Source organism: Carettochelys insculpta, chromosome 15 (assembly GCF_033958435.1).
Source record: "Carettochelys insculpta isolate YL-2023 chromosome 15, ASM3395843v1, whole genome shotgun sequence".
Classification (NCBI taxonomy): Eukaryota; Metazoa; Chordata; order Testudines; family Carettochelyidae; genus Carettochelys; species Carettochelys insculpta.
The window spans coordinates 40,362,245-40,382,010 of NC_134151.1; the positions used below are offsets into that span (position 1 = coordinate 40,362,245).

The 19,766-nt window shown below is 49.7% G+C and overlaps 1 protein-coding gene across 1 annotated transcript in view; it reads left to right on the forward strand.

Moving 5' to 3' along the window:
- The window catches only part of KDM3B (lysine demethylase 3B), a 173,944-nt gene that overhangs the window by 101,763 nt on the left and 52,415 nt on the right, over positions 1-19,766 (forward strand). Inside the window, exons 14-15 of the mRNA XM_075009330.1 lie at positions 6,095-6,362; positions 9,628-9,884. Of these exons, the coding sequence (XP_074865431.1) occupies positions 6,095-6,362; positions 9,628-9,884 (525 nt within the window). The remainder of the gene's footprint in view (positions 1-6,094; positions 6,363-9,627; positions 9,885-19,766) is intronic.

Genomic DNA, 19,766 nt, shown 5'->3' on the forward strand with positions numbered 1-19,766 from the left:
ATTGGGCAACAAAATGGCAAATTAAATTTAATGTGGATAAATGTTAAGTAATGCACGTTGGAAAAAACCCCAACTATATGTATAATGTGGTGGGGACTACTATAGCTACAACTAAGCTGGAGAGAGATCTTGGAGTCATCATAGATAGTTTTCTGAAAGCATCCATGCAGTGTGCAGAGGCAGTCAAAAAAAGCAAACAGGATTTAAGGAATCATTAAAAAATGAATAGACAATAAGACGGAGAATGTCTTATTGCCCTTATATAAAACCATGGTACGCCCACATCTTGAATGCTGTGTATAAATGGGGCCACCTCATCTCAAACAAAATACATTGGTATTAGAAAAAGGCAACTAAAATGATTAGGGGTTTGGAATGGTCCCCTCTGAAGAGAGATTAGAGACTAGAACTTTTCAGCTTAGAAAAGAGGAGACTAGGCGGGGATATTACATAGAGGTATATAAAGTTATGAGTGCTGAGGAGAAAAGCTACATTTATACTAGCATGGTCTTTCGAAAGGAAAATCGATAACGGGGCATTTTTGAAAGAGTGCCCATAGCATTTACACACAAAGCATGCGGCACCCCTTCTGAAAGCGCTCCTGTGATCCTGGATCAGGAAGAGCAGCTTCTTTGGAAAAACAAATGTGTGTAGACACACCGCGGACTGTTCCTTCAATAGAGGAGTCCGCCATGGCGCTGGCTAGCTGGTGCATGGAGATGCCTTGTTTTGGTAGCAGCAGAGCTCTATGCTCCCTGCCTCTGGCCATGTTTAAAGCTGAAGGGACCCCAAAACCCTGTGGCAGGAATCTGAGCGCATGTTGGCTGCAGGGAGACTACGAGCCTGGCACAGCATGCACTCCAAGCCATCGTCACAGGCCAGACACTCCACATGGCCATCATTCAGCCCCCTGGGAGTCCCAGTCATCCTCATCGTGCTCTTTCCTTCCCTCCCTGTCCCCCGAGAGGCCTCACCAGGCTCGCAGGCAGCTGGGCAGCCCCTAGATGAAGGGCCCCCTGCTGCACGGACTGTAAGTTGTGGGACCTCCTCAGCCTGGGAGGAGGAGGAGGAGTTCCTGAGGGAGGTGGGCACCAGGTGCCACAATGCATCCTCCTTCGCCTGGCTCACCACCAGCCTTACCGACCAAGGACATCCTGCTTGCAACCCTGACCAGGTGCAGAATGAGGTGAAGGAGTTGAGGCAGGGCTATGCTCAGGCCCAGGACACTGACAGCTTCTCTGGGGCAGGATCCCCATTGTACCCCTACTACTGGGGTCTCCGCAGTCTCCTGGGGCTCAGGGACAGCTTGCTCCCTGCCTTCCATCCTGGACACCTCGGTGGACAAAGCCGTACTCTGGGGAGGAGCAGGAGCTGGGAGCTTAGAACTGCCCCACACGCCAGGGGCTGGAGTAGGCCACTGAGGCCTCTAGTGAGGAGGAGAACCTCGTTATCGACTTGCCTTCCTGGTCCTCGAGCAAGGCAACGGGTAGACAGATGTCATCAGACTTCGGCAAGGGGCCCTCCAGTAAGTACCCACTGGGGCACACACCCCAGATTGCGGGGTGGGGGCACCACAGCTGCCAGCGGGCCACCCCCATGCTCAGTGGGTCCAGGCCTGCACATGGCCCAGCCAGCCGTGGCTCCCAGCATACTACCACAGCTACTGGCAACACTCATCACTCACCCCCGTGGACCGTATCGTGAGCTGCATGTGTGGGGAGCAGGTGGGTGGGGCCGGACCTCGCCTGGGGACCACCCCACATGGGCAGGGACCCTCCCAGCATGCGAGAGACCCTATGGCCTCCTGCTGCTGGATGGGAGCTGGTGTCCGCAAAGGGGTGGGAGGGCTTTTCCCCTTACCAGTAACACAGGACTGACCATCTACCTCCCCTTTCCTGCAGCTGCACTGCAGCAGGGCCAGGAGAGACCTGACCCATCTGTTATCCCGGACAGCCAAGCAGAGGAGGAGGACCAGTCTCCACCAGGGGCCTGGAGCAGGAAGGGGTGTCGGTGGCCCACAGTGGGTGACCAGGCGGAGGTTGCGGAGTGACACCTCCGCATGAACGAGGTTGATGACCGCTCACAGCAGAGGCCACTGGGGACGTCCTGATGTGCCACTTGGGCAACATCATGGGGAACCTGCAGTAGCAGATGGGGCTCCTAGCCCACCTGTTCCACCCCGCTGCACCTGCTCTGGCCCCACTATGAGGCCTGCTCCTGCCCTTCCTGCTGACCCCTTTCCTACCACCTTCCATGGCCCTACCTCCGCATGATGCCCACCCCTTCCCAGCTCCCCTGCAGATGCTATACCAGGAGTGAGAGGGGATCCTAGGGCTGACAGGGCTTGTGGCCATCCATCCCTGCCCTGGAGTAGCACCTTGCTCCAGGTTGAGGCCCCCCATTGACCAATCCCCAATGTACATAGTTTGTCCCTGCTCACTGCTGTAAGTAGTGTTTTGTATGCTGGTTGGACACACAACACAATTCTTAGTTTTATTTTTGCACCACCCCTGTGTTGTGTGTTCTTCATGGGGAGGGGTGTGTGTGTGTGTGTGTGTGTGTGTGTGAGAGAGAGAGAGAGAGAGAGAGAGAGAGGATCGTGGTGGGAGGATGGTGAAGGATGTATGTGCAGTGGTGGCTACGCAGGGTGCCTGTGGGTGGGAATCACTGGGGCCTCTGCATGAAGGATCCCGTTCCAGGGGGCCTGGCAGCTTGGGGCAGGGGCCGGCTGCTTGTAGCTGGGGCCAGACTTGGCCACCCACCTGGAGGGAACTCCTCACCCTTGCCTTCAACGATATTGGGGAGGACACAGCAGGCACCCACCACCTGGGGGACGTTCCGTAGCCCGAACTCCAGCGACGTGAGCAGGCAGTGCCACCATCCCTTTGGGAACCTGAAGGCCCGTTCTACCATGTTACGGGCCTGGTTCAACTTGGCATTAAAAGCCTCCTGGCTGGGGTCGGGGTGGTTGGTGTAAGTCTGCATAAGCCAGGGCTCCAGGGGGTATGCGCCATCTGCCACCATGCAGAAGGTGCGTGGTCAGGTCCCCAAAAGAGAGTTCCCATGGCAGGGACGTATGTTCCGGCCTCTATATGGCAGCAGAGGCCAGAGTTCCAAAACACATGGGTGTTGTGGGCTGGATGGGCCAGATCCACATAGATGTCCCGGAAGTGTCTCCTTGGGCCCACCAGCGCCTGGAGCACTACTGAGTGGTAGCTCTCGCAGTTGACATAGGTCCCAGTGCTGTGTTCTGGGGCAAGGTTGGGTGTATGCATCCCGTCCAGGGCACCGAAACAGATTGGGATCCCAGGCTCCTTGAAGCTGGGGATGGCTGCTTTCAGGTGTGCTACATGGATGACCTTCTGGAGCAGCAATGTGTTGATGTCCTTCATGACCTGCATGGGATGGAGGGCATGCCTGGCTGTGCTGGGCACCCTCTCCCTGGGCCCTCAACAGCTTGGGATCCCTAATTCCTGGGAGCCTCCTTCCCCCTCCCCGTGGCAGGTGCCTGACCTGGGCAGGCCTTACCTCCATGAGGACAGCCCCAGTGGTGGCGTTGCCCACCCTGAATTGGTGCCCCATAGATTGGTAGCTATCAGGGTTGGCCAGCTTCCAGAGGGCAATTACTACCCTCTTTTCCAGGGGGAGAGGGGTACTTATTTGGGTTGAAGGGCTCTGGAACACTGACAGGGAGGACCACTGCTGGGAGGAGGTCTGGGGCAGCCACAAGGACCATGGCTAGGGCCTTAATGATGTCTAGCTGCTCCTGCGGGTCCATCTTGCTGGTGCATTGGGTCTGCTATGCCTTGTGGAAGCTCAGCAGCCCTCCTGTGGGGCATGGATGCTTGGGTGGGACCCTTTAAGGGAGCGGCTGGCTGTGGGCACTGGAAGGGCTTGTCAGCCATGCAACTCTATCCATGACATTTCCTGCTCCGCTCTTTTGAAAAAGCATCTCTAGCTGTGCAGATGCTCTTTTTCAAAAGAGCAGATCGGAAGAGCAGTCTGCAGCTTGTGTGTGGACGCGATCTTTTGAAAAAGCAGGTCAAAAGAGGGATCCACTTTTTGTGTGCATGGATGTGTTTTTTTCGAAAGGAGCTCTTCCAGTTGATCTCGTTTCGAAAGCGTGATGTGGTGTAGACATAGATAAAGTGAAAAAGGAAAAATTATTACTAATTAATTATTATTATTATTAACTTGTTCCCATACTATAAGAACTAGGGGACACCAAATGAAATTAATGGGCAGTAGATTTAAATAAAGAAAAGGAAATTCTTTTTCACACCACACACAGTGAAAATGTGGAACTTCTGGCTGGAGGAGGCTTTGAAGGCTAGGACTATAAAGAGTTTAAAAAAGATCAAGATAAATTCATGAAGGTTAAGTCCATAAATGGCTGTGAGTCAGGATGGGTAAAGAATGGTGTCCCTAGCCTCTGTTTGTCAGAAGGTGGAAATGGGTGGTAGGAGACAGATTGTTACCTGTTTGGTTCACTCACTCTGGGGTACCTGGTATTGGCCACTGTTGGTAGACAGGATACTGGGATAGATGGACCTTTGGTGTGATCCAGTATGGCCATTCTTATGTTCTTACCCTGACAGGAAGTTTTTCCTAATGTCTAAACCTTCCTTGCTGCAATTTGACCCATTGCTTTTTTCCTCCATCTATCTTGTAACATTTGAACAATATTAATATTTATTGGGATTGGATCTCCCAGTCTCATACCACCTATCACCACTGTATCAGGTGATAGAGATGGGTACTTATAATCTCTGCCCCAGAGTACTAACAGTATAAAATAGCATACTGAGAGCTAGAATGGTGAACACAACAAAAAATTGCACAAGGCTCGGTTGTGGGGCCGGTGTTGTTCAACATCTTTGTTAATGACCTAGATGAGGTCATTGCACCCTCAGCAAGTTTGTGGATCACACAAAACTAGGGGGAGAGGTAGATACATTGGAGGGTAGAGAGAGATTCCAGAGTGACCTGGATAAATTGGAGGAGTGGGCCAAAAGAAAAATGATGCAGTTCAACAAGGAGAAGTGTAGAGTCCTGCACTTGGGACTCTAAGAATCCCAAGCATTGTTATAGGCTGGGGACTGAATGGTTAAGCAGCAGTACAGCGGAACAGGGTCTAGGATTTTAGTGGATGAAAGGCTGGATATGAGTAAACAGTGTGCCCTTGTAGCCAAGAAGGCGAATGGCATAGTAGGGTGCATTAGGAGGATCATTTTGAGCAGATCTAGAGAAGTGATTGTTCCCTTCTAATTGGCACTGGTGAGGCCACTTCTGGAATTTTGTGTCCAGTTTTGGGCCCCCTAGTATAAAAAGGATGTTGATGTGCTGGAGCAGGTTCAGCGGAGGGCAACAAAAATGATTGAGGGGCTGGAGCACAAGACCTATGAGGATAAGCTGAGGGATTTGGTCTCATTTAGTTTATAGAAGAGAAGACTGAGGGGTGATTGAATAGCAGCCTTCAACTTCCTGAATAGGAGCTCTAAAGAGGAGGGTGAGAAACTGTTCTCAGTGGTGTCAGATGGCAGAACGAGGAGTAATGGTCTGAAGTTGAAGAGGGAGAGATGTAGGTTAGATATTAGGAAAAACTACTTCGCCAGGCGGGTGGTGAAGCATTGGAATGCGTCGCCTAGAGAGGCGGTGGATTCTCCATCCCCCAAAGTTTTTAAGTCCCAGCATGACAAGGTCCTGGCTGGGATGACTTAGTGGGGGTTAATCCTGCTTGAAGCAGGGGGCTGGACTAGATGACCTCCTAAGGTCCCTTCCAGCCCTATGATTCATTGTATATTCTAAAAATTCACTATTTTAAAGTGTGTTTACAAAAGTTAAGATCTGATGGGTTACAGAATATTCAAGTCATGAAGGTCCTCAAGCCATTTCAAAGATCTCTGTGGCTTTGGAGCTAGAAAATCAATATGCATTCTTTTATGATGAAACATTTTAAGCTCTACCCAACCTTATACCCTACCCTAATAATAGACTCTTACCATGTTATATTCTTGTTTGGTTCATTTTTTCTCTAGTCTGTCAAAAATGTAACTCCTTCCCCAAAGCCAGAATGTTTTATCTTTATTTTTAGCTTCCCAGTGCATCAACCTCTGGAAGTGAGGGCACCTTCTCCAGTGGGGCAGGGGCAGCGGGGTTGGAGCAACTAGAAATGGACGCTGATCCTAAACTTGAAGCCACAAGTGGAAGAACTGAGGAGTCTTCAAAAACAGAGACATTGACTTCCAGCAGCCCCAATGAAACAAAATCTAGTAGGCCTCTGTGTCCAGAAACATCCCCTTCATCAGCCTTGCACTGGCTTGCAGATTTAGCAACACAAAAAGCAAAAGAAGAAACAAAAGGTGAGCAAAAGATCTTCCCCATAATGTGTGGGAACAAAGGAGTTTGTGCTTATTACCATCCATTCCTCTGCAGTTGCCTGTTAGATCTTTTTTCTTTAAAGAGGCATTAAGAATGTAGAAACCTTCTGAGAGACTGTAAACTATTGGAGTCATATGGGAGTGGGGAGGGAATCTGGAGGGGTGGGCATATTTATCTGGTACTTATTCTGCTACATATGCTGCATTTTTCTGAGAGAGAATATAAAAAGTAATCTGATATAAATCTGACTAATGCTCACTTTGGATAAGAATTACTTGTTTTTTGAAAATTGGTGGTAAAATTAATTTAAGTATTTGGCTTGCAATATAAAGAGTGTATTACCTAAGTATCTGGAGGCTGAAGGTATATTTAAGAAAGGGGTGTAAACATTCTTTCCAGCTGAAGATTAAAAAAAAAAAACAACCCACAAAGCGCATACAACTAAACACAGAGAAACATTTCATTGCAGAAATATGTTGTACAGGATATAACTATCAAGAGTATTGGCTGTTCACAAAGGCAGCATTACATTCAAGACAGTTTGGGTTACCTCTTAAATACTGTACCTACCTTGAAGTACGGGTTTTTATAACACAATTTTATATTTTGTTCATGATTATCAGTGATGCAGACATTGTTTTAACAATCCTGGAAAATCGTTTGTTTTTGCTTTTCATTGTCATGTTCACTAATGTTTCCCTAATTCTTTAGGCAGTAGCATTCATCTTCAAGTGTGTGTTCCTGTGCATTCCAGTCAGGTGTTTGCATGCTTACTTGCATAGTAACAGGAAGATTTTTCACCTAGTAGCTAGCCAGAGGGTTAGTCGAGGTGTGTCCTCGAGCAGCATCTTTGTGGCACCCAATTGAGAGCCCAGTGGACCTGCCCCTCCTTAGGTCCTTCTTACTGCAGGTGATGGTTAGTTGGAACTGAGTGCTGCAACAATCTGTTGACTCTGTTATTTCATTCCCTATTGTTGTAGTTGTTAGCTATCTAGTGTCACAATTAAGTTTCCCTCTGGGAGGTCTATTCTTCCCACATTACACAGGCTTTGAAGCCTGGAGTTAACTGTGGCAAGTGTATGACCAGAAGTGGTTCTCAACCTTTGTGTTTAAAATGTTAGGGAGAGATTGGGATGAGGGCTGTCATTGGGGGTGTGGGCTCTGGGGTGGGGGCAGGGAGGCACTGACACTTAGGGCTTACCCCCCAGGGCCAGATTAACTGTTCTGGGGTCTCAGGGCTAGTAGATTTTGTGGGACTCCTCAGGTTCTGAGGTGAGGCCAAAAATGAGGATTTCAGTATGCAAGAGAGAGCTGCTGAGGAGCAGGCTCAGGGTGAGGGCATGGGGTCTGGGCTGGAGGGTAGTGTCAGGAGCAGACAGTGTGTGGGAGTTTGAAGACGGGGTGGGAAATAGGTGCAGGAGTGGGCTGGGTGTGGGGCTGTGGAGTCTGGGTGGGAGGAGGTAGGGTATAGGGGTGCCTATGTGGCTTCATTCCCATTGGCCACAGTTGTCAGCCAGTGGGACCTGTGAGGGGCAGTGCCTGCACAGTGTGCTTCCTGGCAGCTCCCAGAGCTGCTTCCTCCCCCGGCCAGGCAGAGCCTGTGGGCCAAATCCAGCCAGAAGCTTAATTTGGTTGGCCTCCCAAGCCTTGGAGTTCCCCCTTTCTGCAGCGGGGAGCCAGTGCCATCATTCCAGCCACAATGCCCCCTGCACAACTGGAGTTCCAGTGCTGGCTCACGTCACTGTTGGCAAGGGGGCAAGCCCCAAGCTTTGCAGGCCAGATCAAGGCAAGTCACAAGCTGGAACTGGTGCATTAATTTCCCCACTTCTGCTCTACATGTTTCCTCCTCTACCTCACTTACAGGTCTAATTGCTGGTGGTGATAACTTTGGTCAGGAGGGTATCAGAGCTTAAGGCCCTCACATCAGAAACCTCCATACTGTATTCTGTAAAGACAAGTTGCAGCACTAACATCCCGTGTTTCTCTCTAAGATGGTGTCACAATGCCACATGAATCAGGATATCTTTCTCCCGACTTTCTACCCCAAGCCATACTCTAGCACCTGGGAGCAGAGATTACACTTCCTTGATGTTCGTAGGTAATTGGCTTTTTATATTCAGAGGACAAAACCGTTGAGGAAATTAACACAGTTATTCCTAGCAGCGGGAGACAGAATGAAAGGTCAATTAGTACTGGCCCAGCATGTTTCATCATGTATAGTTGCGTGTATCTGTATCTGGGAATGCTACAATCTTGCGTGAATGCCTCCATGTGCACTCACTGCACGCTCCACCAGAATGCAAGCCTCACCCACAGCCTTCCTGGCTCAGATCTGTACTCAGGAGATCTGCAGAGTGGTGGTCTGGTCTTCTATCTACACCTTTGCTACACACACTGCAATCACTCATCAGTGCTAGATTCTGACCTGAACTTGGGCTTGAGTCACCTGATTGGAATACATATGTACAAACACTCAAAGTAAAATGGTTACTCACTTTCTTGTAACTGTGGTTCTTCAAGATGTGATGTTCATGCTTATGACAATTCCTACCCTCCTTCCCCTATCTGGTAGTTGGCAAGAAGGAGCTTAGGAAGAGGTAGGTCAGCTGGGCTCTCTTTTGGACACTATGAAGGCCTTGCTCCAAGGGGAGCCTGGACTAACTCTGTAGCTAGCTGCTAGGGGAAGAATCTTTTGGCTTCTGTGAATGTGCACACACCTGATTGGAATGGACATAAACTGCACATTTTGAAGAACAACAGTTAAGAGAATGTGAGTAACCATTTTTTCTCTGCGGGTTAACATCCTGCAAAGCAGTTCTTTGTTCAGTCTAAAGAATCAAGAACTAATTTAGAAGGCAAAAGGGTTGGTTAGTGAGCATCTGATTTGAACAAGAATATGATTCTTCTTTAATAGTAATTCCCATTTAATTGTGAATTAAATACTTCAGGTGCTGCTAATTTGCTGGACCCTTCAGATTCTTAGCCCACCATAGTGCACTAAGGCTGTTGGCGAGGCATGGGTGAAATAGGATGCTTTAGCTTACGAGAGATGCCTCAGTATCTCAGCCAGCATTGTACAGTATCTTTCTTGAGCCTCATCCAAATAATTGTACAGTGGTTTGCACAGGATTGTAGCCATGTTTATATTGGGGGATAATACTTGGACAGTCATCTTCACAGAACTTCCCCTTTTGTGGATATTTAATTATGTTGGTCTCACCCAGTTGTGATTTATCTTCCGTACAGAAGCTGGATCCCTGAGATCGGTGCTCAGTAAAGAATCCCATTCGCCCTTTGGATTGGATTCCTTCAACTCCAGTACAAAGGTTTCTCCATTAACTCCAAAACTGTTTAATAGTCTCTTGTTGGGACCAGTTGCATCTAGTAACAAAGCTGAAGGCTCCAGTCTCAGAGATCTGCTACACTCTGGGCCAGGAAAGCTGCCCCAGGTCCCACTGGATACAGGAATCCCTTTTCCTCCAGTCTTTTCTGCAGCTTCCATGGTGAGTAATGTTGTCTTTACTGCCTTTCTTTCTGCAGAGGGGATTGTTTTAAGGTGAATTCTTTGGTGTCTTTCAGTTTTATCTGCATATAACAGAATTCTTTCAGGACACTTGGTAGAAACCAGGGTGGATTGATTTACATCAACAAGAAAAAAAAAGTTGATTTTAAACTCAGTTTCCCACTTATACTTTTTTACATATCTTAAACAGTAGTGCAGATCTGATCACGTGCTTCAAAGCAAAGATGATTGCTTGAAGGTTCAGCTAGTAATATCCCATACTCAACCCATTTTCCTTAATCATATATGCTCCCTGGTAATCCTGCCAGCAGACCAGGTGCATTATTGTTCCTTCATGTTCTTCAGGGAACAGGCAATCTTCTTCAAGTGATTGCTCATGTGCATTCCAAGTTGGGTGTGCTCTGGCACATGCCCAGTTGCTGGAAGCTTTTTGCCCTAGCCAGTAGCCCTAGGGTTAGCACAGCTTCCCCTGGAGTGGCGCCTGTATAGTGGCCCATATATGCACTGCCTGCCTTGCCCCCCCCCCGCTCAGTTCCTTCTCCCCTCGCTGTTGGTTACTGGAGCTCTCTCACTTCTTGTGTATCACTGATAGTCTTTACTTGTAAATTAGTTGATAGTTAGTGTAAACAGTTGTAAATAGTTTAGATAGTTGTCTTTTACTTGTAAATAGTTCTACTTAACAGTTAGTGAACCGAGGCGGGACTCTAACCCCTGGCGCTTCGGTGCCAGGGGATGCTCAGCTCTCCAGGTTTTAAAACTTGCTCAAAATGCGACAAATAAATGCCCAAAAGTGACCCACAATAAGACTTGTCTGAGCTGCCTTGGTGAGGCTCAACTCCGGGAGCTATGTTCTATATGCAAGGCCTTCTAGCCTAGAACGTTGAAATATGGGGCTCAGTGGCTGAAGGTGCTGCTGCTGAAGGCAGCCTTGTGTCCAGGCATTTCCCCAGTGGGAGCTCAGAGTGGTGCATCGTTGGTGCTGTCAGGGAGCTCCCGACCCCGAGAACAGGACTTGACACCTAGCGCTACTCAATGCCATAGGAGCCAATCCCCAGTGCCTCGCGAGAAGAAGAGGCGAGATTGGGGTCGATTCCACGAGAGAGCAAAAAGACAGCAACCGTTTGAGGAGTCCGCCAGATCGCACCGTGACCGGGGTTGCGAAGTGCTGGCATTGACTCTGGCGCAAGCCCGTGCTCTCTGAGGCTGCCCTCAACTCCAGGGGCTTTCAGCGCTTGGGTATGGTGTGCCACCTGTGCCCTGCAAGGCAGCACTATCAGGAAAAGGAGGCTCTGAAGAGAAGAGTCTCTGAAGAGCGATGGGGGAAGGTGGACCTGGGGGCACTGAGAGCAGCTGGGGGGAGAGGGGCCAGTGCAGTGAGGAGGGTGGGCATGGGAGCAGATGGGGGTAGTGGGTTGGGGAGGGTCCTATGGTGATGGTAGCTGGGGGGGGCACGAAAGGTGGGGAGGAGGGTCCCAGGGATATGAGGTTATTGCTCCACAGGGAGCTATGGTGACTCGAGGTGACAGGGAGGTATGAAGTAGTGGGATCCTTAACCACATTCTCCACACCCCACTGCCTTGTGGGTTATCCAAGGCTAAGGGAGTAAACCCTGACAGAAAATCCGGAGTGGAGTCTGAAGGCGGTTCGGTGTCAACTTCTGGCACTGTCCCAGCAACTCCTGCAGCTGAGACGTGGAGGTTATCCTCTCCTTTGGACTATATCAGTAAAGCCGAGAGGGGGACACTGGTGTCTGGGCAGCCCAGAGTCTCCATAATAAGTGCCCAGGCTCGCGCCCGGAGAGGTACTCTGGCATCGCTGAACAGCGTTGCATCAACATGGGAGGCAACAGGTACCAGTTATAAGCTCTTGCTCGATTGGCGTAGAGAACGAGCACCAGGGATTGCCTTCGATGGTGGGGGAGATCCTTCAATCTCACTGGACAGTCACCGCCCGCCTCAAGCTGGGCAGCCCCCAGCCAGTAGGGTACCGTCCCGCCACAGTTCACCTGCCTCGCTGGGTGCGTGAGGCTTAAGGTTCCTGAACCTGACAAGTGACTGAAATTTGGGCACCAGGCAAACAAATAAGACAATCAACAAGAAATGAGAAACATCACCAATTTAACCTTGCTTGCTGGAATGTGCGGACCATGCTGACCGGTTTGACTGAAGATCTTCAGGCCATCAGTGACACCTGAAAGACCGCTGTCACCAACGAGGAACTGAAGAGGCTCCGAGTTGATATCGCTGCACTGCAAGAGATACGACTCGCAGATTCGGGATCTTTAAAGGAAAAGGACTACACCTTTTTCTGGCACGGTAAAGCCCAAGAAGAACCCAGAGAGCATGGTGTTGGCTTTGCTTCTACAAATGGTGGAATTAGTGATGGGCGGATCAGAAAGACTTCTTCGGATCACGCTTCAAACTTGCGCCAGTCCTGTCCACCTGATTAGCGCTTATGCTCCAACCCTGTACGCTACACCAGAAGTAAAAGACAAGTTCTTTGACGTGCTTAGTGCTGCTGTAGCGCAAATACCTGCTCATGAACAACTGTACATCTTGGGTGACTTCAATGCAAGAGTTGGAGCTGATTGGGCCTCATGGCTTTCCTGCTTAGGACACTTCGTTGTGGGAAAAATGAATGACAATGGACAGCGTCTCCTTGAACTGTGCACGTACCACAATCTGTGCGTCAGAAACACATTCTTCCAAACAAAGCCACAGCACAGAGTGTCGTGGAGACACCCACGCTCGAAGCAGTGGCATCAACTAGACGTGGTCATCACTAGGCGTAATAACCTCAAAAATGTCCTTCTGACACGCAGCTATCATAGTGCTGACTGTGATACAGATCACTCGCTAGTTTGCTCCAAGCTCGAGCTGAGATCCAAGAAGCTGTACCGCTCTAAACCTGCTGGAAGGCCCTGCATTGACGCCAGAAAGACGGCAAACTCGGAGAAAGCTGAAAAGTTCAGAAAGACCTTCCAGGAAAATCTGCGCAGCGGCCCCGGGGGCGCTGATGTGACATCCAAATGGCAACATCTGAGGGATACAGTTTACAACATGGCCTTGTCAGTGTTTGGAAGAAAAGCTAGAAACACGAACGACTGGTTCGAAGCTAACTCCGATGAGATGATTCCAGTCATTGAAAAGAAGCGCACTGCACTCCTGGAGTACAAACGCTCACTGAGCCAGAGTACCCAGCAAGCACTTAGAGCGGCCAGAAGAACAGTACAGCAGACAGCCAGGCGCTGTGCCAACAACCACTGGCTCCAGCTATGCAGCAGCATCCAGACCTGTGCCGACTTTGGTAATCTCAGAGGAATGTACGAGCGTATGAAGAAGGCATTAGGACCCACCCAGAACAAGATGGCACCTCTGAAATCCAAATCTGGTGAAGTTATCGCTGACAAAGCCAAATAGATGGAGCACAGGGTTGAGCACTACTTCGAGCTGTACTCACGCGAGAACGTTGTGGTTGACGCAGCCCTCGACGCCGTCGAGCTCCTACCAGTAATGGACAAACTGGATCAGGAACCGACTGTGGATGAACTGAAGAGAGCCATTGACAGCATTGCAGAGAGGTAGACATCGAGCTGGACAACTGGGAAGAACTAGCAGACGACCACAGCAGATGGAGGCTGGGGTTACACAAGGGCCTTCAGAAGGACGAGATGAAGATCAGACAGCTAGCAGAGGAGAAGCGAGCACACAGAAAGCACACTGAGGACTTGCCAGACACCCACCACATCTGCAAGAGATGCAGCAAGGACTGTCACTCTTGCATGGGTCTTCATAGTCACAGTAGACGCTGTAAATGAAGTCCTAAATTGAAACTATAAAGGGTGCGATCCATAGTCTACGTAGACTGAAGGATGGCTACTACTAGGGCCTCTTACAAATAATGCCGGTTCCGACGCTGTGCCAGCAGTCCTCGTTGCCACCTCAGACACAGGCACCAGAGCAGTCTGCAAGGTCACCAGCACGGTTCCTGCAACGTATGTGACCCCTGTAGACGGTTACCTCCTTCAGTGTCCTGTGTCTCACGGTGCAAGGCACACAGGAGCCGGCAGGCACTTTGGGCCCCACGGCACTGCTGTGGTCGTTGGTGTCAGAATCGGACTCTTTTTACTCCAGCTTGGTTCAGAGCGGGAGTACGAGGTCATCCCAGCACAGTGGACATTGGCACCAGTCCCGGCTCCCCGCGGTGGGGGATTAGCAGATGCCCCCTCAGGGTGCCATCCAATGGCCTTTTTAGACTCCATGGGCGATCCACGAGGCACAGGGGCAGGCTGTGGGACTCCCTGTTAGGGTGTCTGGCACTCCCCAGGTGCCAAGATCAGCACCATCTGCATTGCTGGGAGCGCCCCCACAAGAGTAGGCTCAGGAGCTGATGGTGTAAGAGGTGCCTGTAGAGTCGTTGGCACCTGCACCAGTGCAGTTGGCACCAACCTATGGTGCTGTTGGTGTCAGCACTGGCAGGCCCAGTGCCTGTCCCAGGTGCTGAGCTATTCCACCTTGATGGCACCGCAGCATTCATCGCTATGGAGCACCCCACCCCAGGTACCGAGCACGGCACTGCAGACCATGGTGCCAGGGACTCAAACAGAAGAACTTGAACCCCCTGGGCTGGTGGTCTCGGAGGCGTTGGCTGGGTCCTCAGCATCCCCAGTAATGGAGGATGGAAGGGCATACCAGCCGTTAAGAAGGGTGGCACAGGGCCTGGGGAGTACAGGCGGAGGCGGTCAGGGACAAAGCAGACCCGGTCACAGACATTTTGTCAACATCTGGACCCACTAGGGTAGCACTGCCCATTATTAAGACAATTGCCAACATGGTGAAAGCAGTGTGGTAGACCCCAGCGTCTACCCTACCCATGGTCAGAAAGAATGAGCGCTGGTACTTTGTTCTGGCCCAGGGTAATGAACATTTGTTCACCCATCCTCCTCCTGACTCCCTGGTGGTAGATGCAGCCAACAACAGAGAGAGACAGGTGTTTCAAGGGCCTTCCCCTAAAAACAGAGAGGCCAAAGGACTGGACCTGTATGGTAGGAAAGTTTATTCTACAGGTGGCCTTCAGGTAAGGATCGCTAACCAGCAGGCCCTGGTTATCAGATATGCATATAATATGGCCAGCTCCTGAGTCGCTTTGCAGAACTGGTCCCACCAGAGAGCAAGACTGAGTTTGATGCTTTGGTGGAGGAGCAGAGACTCATATCTAAAACAGTACTGCAGACCGCGCTAGATGCAGCAGATGCGTCCACCAGGGTCATGGCCTCTGGTATAGCCATGCGAAGGGGAGCATGGCTACAGGTCTGAGGGCTCCCCTATGAGGTGCAACAGTTGATACAGGACCTTCCCTTCGAGGGGCCCTCCCTGTTTTCCGAAAAAGTGGGATAAGAGACTTCACAGTATGAAGGAATCTGGGGCCACGCTGCATTTGCTGGATCTACACACACTGGCGACCCAGAGAAGGCGCTCTACCCTGAGACCCCCAGTTCAGGCAATTCCTGCAACAACACCAGCACAGTAGCCGGAGAAGGGGCTGCTCCAATAGGAGACATCAGGGCTGCCAGACCCAGACCCAGGGTCATCAAAAAACCCCAGTGGGGTCTAAACAACAGTTTTCATAGCGTGGTTGGGAGCGACACACCAGCTGCCACCTCAGTTCCAGCTCAGCTTTTATTTTCATCCAGCCTATTCCCTTTCTACTGTGTGTGGTGCAACATAACATTGGACCATTGGTACCTCGCAGAGCAGAAAAGGGATATGCTATCCAATTTTCTTCTTACCACATTTCCCACCCTCCCTCTCTGTCCCTCTTCAGGGACCCCTCTCACGAGACATTGCTCAGGCAGGAGGTAAAGTCCCTCCTACAAAAGAGGGCTATAGAAGAAGTCCCCCAAAAATTCCAGAGGCAGGGGTTTTATTCCTGTTATTTCCTAATCCTGAAAGCAAAAGGGGGATTGCGGTCAACCTTGGACCTGCGAAACCTGAAAAAATTTGTGAGAAAAATAAGGTTTCGTATGATATCCCTGGGCCTAATTAGCCTGATGCTGGAACAAGGGGACTGGTTTGCTGCTCTCGCCTTACAGGACGCATATTTCCACATAGCAATTTATCTACCTCTCAGGAGGTTCCTCCATTTTGTGGTGGGGAAGGACCATTATCAGTTCACAATCCTTCTATTTGGCCTTTCCTTGGCCCCAAGGGTCTTCACCAAATGTATGTTAGCAGTGGCAGCCTTACTGCGCAGACAGGGGCTGCACCTTTTCGCCTACCTGGACGACTGGCTGATCCAGGGTCGATCGCAGCGCCAGGTGGCGCGACATGCAATTGATACAACAGACATTTGACACACTAGGCCTCATTGTAAACGAGGCAAAGTCAGTGCTAACCCCAGCTCAGGTTATGGAGCACCTGACTAGATGCAGAGCAAGCCAGGGCCTTACTGCCTCAGAGCGGGATTCAAGCCCAGGCTTCTTGCATCCTCAAACTAATCAGGTTCCCAACCACAGTGGCCAGGGAATGCCTCAGGCTGCTGGGCCACATGGGTGCATGCACATTCGTAGTCCAGCATGCTAGGTTGCGAATGCACGCCTTCCAGTTGTGGCTCGCCTCAGTATACACACCTGTCAAGGATAATATAGACAAATTAGTGACAGCTCCTTCATGAGTGCTAGGGGCACTACACTGGTGGTTGGATGCCCAGCTGGTATTCATGGGAGTGCCCTTCAGTCCCCCTCAACCCTCCCTCTCCTTAGTTGCAGATGCCTCAGACTTGGGCTGGGAAGCGCACTTGGGGGACCGCCAGACCCAGGTCCTGTGGAGCAAGAACAACACCCAGCTCCACATAAATGTGTAGGAGCTCAGAGCTGTTCGGCTGGTGTGCAAAGTGTTTCAGAGCAACCTAGAGGGGCAGTGTGTTGCAGTCAGCACAGACAGTACCACGACAATGTATTATATAAACAAACAAAGGGGGTACACATTCTTCCCTCCTGTATCTTGAGGCCCTTGTGTTCTGGGACTTCTGCACCCAGCACAGATTCTCCTGAAAGCGTTCTACCTACCGTGGGCTCACAACTCCCTAGTGACCATCTCAGCAGGTCCTTCATGGACCACGAGTGGTCATTACACACAGAAATACTGAATTTAATTTTCCAGAAGTTGGAATGTCCCCAGGTGGACCACTTCACCACCCATCTCAACACAAAGTGCCTGACATTCTGCTCTTACCAGAACCGAAGCCCAGGCTCCTGGGAGCAAGCCTTCAGCATTCACCGGTCGAGCCCTCTGTTGTACTCCTTCCCTCCAATACCATCATCCACCAAATCCTACTCAAAATTCGGTCAGACCAAGCATTGGTTATCCCCGTGGCCCCAGCATGGGCTCAACAACACTGGTCCTTAACCCTCCTGGAGATGGCTATCTGTGACCCAGTGGTTCTTCCATCACGCACAGACCTGCTGACACAAGAGGAGGGGTGACTGCAGCACCCCAATCTCTGGTGCTACATCTGACAGCATGGAAGCTCCATGGCTGAGTGTGGTCTAGCTGTCCTGCTCCGAATCTGACATGGAAGTATTGTTAAACAGCAGGAAGCCCTCCATGAGGGCAACCTATGTAGCCAAATGGAAAAGGTTTGGTGTCTGGGCAATTCAAAGGGGACTATTCCCGGGGCAGGCCCCGATACCAAGTATTCTAGACTGCTTGATATCCTTGAGCCAGGAAGGGCTGTCACTATCCTCTCTGAAAGTGCACTTAGCAGCCATTTTGGCTTTTCACCCAGGACTGGGTTTGTCATTGTCTTCTTGGACCCTGTGGTGAAAGGGTTCATGAAGGGAATGGAAAGGGTCAAACTGCAGTTTCAGGTGTTTAAGAATTGTTTAATTCCAGTTTCTTTCCAGGTTCAGAAGTTGAGCTGACTGGCCTGTTAGTACCTGGGTTTTCTTTTCAAAGATACATGCTCTGTTTGCTCTTCTGCAGTCCTCTCAGGTCTTATCAGCCCTCCATGATTTTTCAAGGATAATCACAAGCAGTTCTGAGATTCTTTAAGTATCCTAGTATGAAATTTATGAGGCCCACCAATTTTTGTTTATCTTAATATTCTTTAATTTGTGGTTTCCTTATTTTGTCTTGTCTGTCTTCTTGTCAATATTGTGTTGAATATTGGTTCACAATTAACTATTTTAATGAGGATTGAAGCAAAGCAAGTTTTAAACACTTACTGATGTCATAAGAACATAAGAACGGCAATACTGGGTCAGACCAAAGGTCCATCCAGCCCAGCATCCCATCTGCCGACGGTGGCCAATGCCAGGTGCCCCAGAGAAGGAGAACAGAAGACAATGATCAAGTGATTTATCTCCTGCCCTTGTTCTGAAGGCTAGGGCACCATACTTTATCCCTGGCTAATAGCCATTTATGGACCTAACCTGCAAAAATTTATCAAGCTCTTTTTTAAACCCTAATAGAGTCCTGGCCTTCACAGCCTCCTCGGGCAAGGAGTTCCATAGGTTGACTGTGCGCTGTGTGAAGAAAAATTCCCTTTTATTAGTTTTGAACCTACTACCCATCAATTTCATTTGGTGTCCCCTAGTTCTTGTATTATGGGAAAAGGTAAATAATTTTTCTATATTCACTTTCTCCACAACATTCATGATTTTATATACCACTATCATATCGCCCCTCAATCGCCTCTTTTCCAAACTGAAAAGTCCCAGTCTCTCTAGCCTCTCCCCATATGGGACCCGTTCCAAGCCCCTAATCATCTTAGTCGCCCTTTTCTGAACCTTTTCTAATGCCAATATATCTTTTTTGAGGTGAGGAGACCACATCTGCACGCAGTACTCAAGATGTGGGCGTACCATAGTTTTATATAGGGGAAGTATGATATCTTTTGTCTTATTATCGATCCCTTTTTTTAATAATTCCTAACATCCTATTTGCCTTACTAACTGCCGCTGCACACTGCGTGGATGTCTTCAGAGAACTATCCACTATAACTCCAAGATCCCTTTCCTGATCTGTCGTAGCTAAATTTGACCCCATCATGTAGTACGTGTAATTTGGGTTATTTTTTCCAACATGCATTACCTTACACTTACCCACATTAAATTTCATTTGCCATTTTGCTGCCCAGTCACTCAGTTTGCTGAGATCTTTTTGTAGTTCTTCACAATCTGTTTTGGTTTTGACTGTCCTGAACAACTTGGTGTCATCTGCAAACTTTGCCGCTATTAGGTCTCCTTCCAAGTAGTGGACCAACACTTTGTCTTTGTCTTTCTCTTGTTACTAATTTCTTTGTAGAACAGGAGTGGGTAAAATACAGCCTGCAGGTTGGATCCAGCCTGTCAAGCCATCAGATCTGACCTGCTCCCTTCTTGTTGCAAAATATTTCAGCTCCTAATGGCTAGTTCTTCTTCGAGTGTCCCCGTGGGTGCTCCACATTAGGTGTCGGGCTCGCCCGGCGCCACAGATCGGATCTTCCAAGCAGTTGCTGCCGGACCGCGCATGCACTGGTGCACGCCGCTCCCTTGCGCGCTCCTGGCCACGTGCGCAATCCGGTCCCCACCAGTTCCTCTTAACCACCGTTGGCTGCAGACGGAATCCGACTAGGCTACGGCCAAGTTAGCGTATTCAATGATTTTTAGCTGTTTTCTTTAAAGTTTTCAAGTTCTTAGTCTATTGTTAAGTTAGCCAGTTGTTATTTTCAAAAAAAAAAAAAAAAAACCAAGAAACAACAAGCGGGACGGAATTCAGTCCGGTCCTAGTAACAAGCGGAGCACCGGAGGCCAGGAGCCTAGGGCCATTAGCCCTCCTGCCACGGCAGGCTATCGGAGAGGGGGAAAACAGCACCGAGAAGG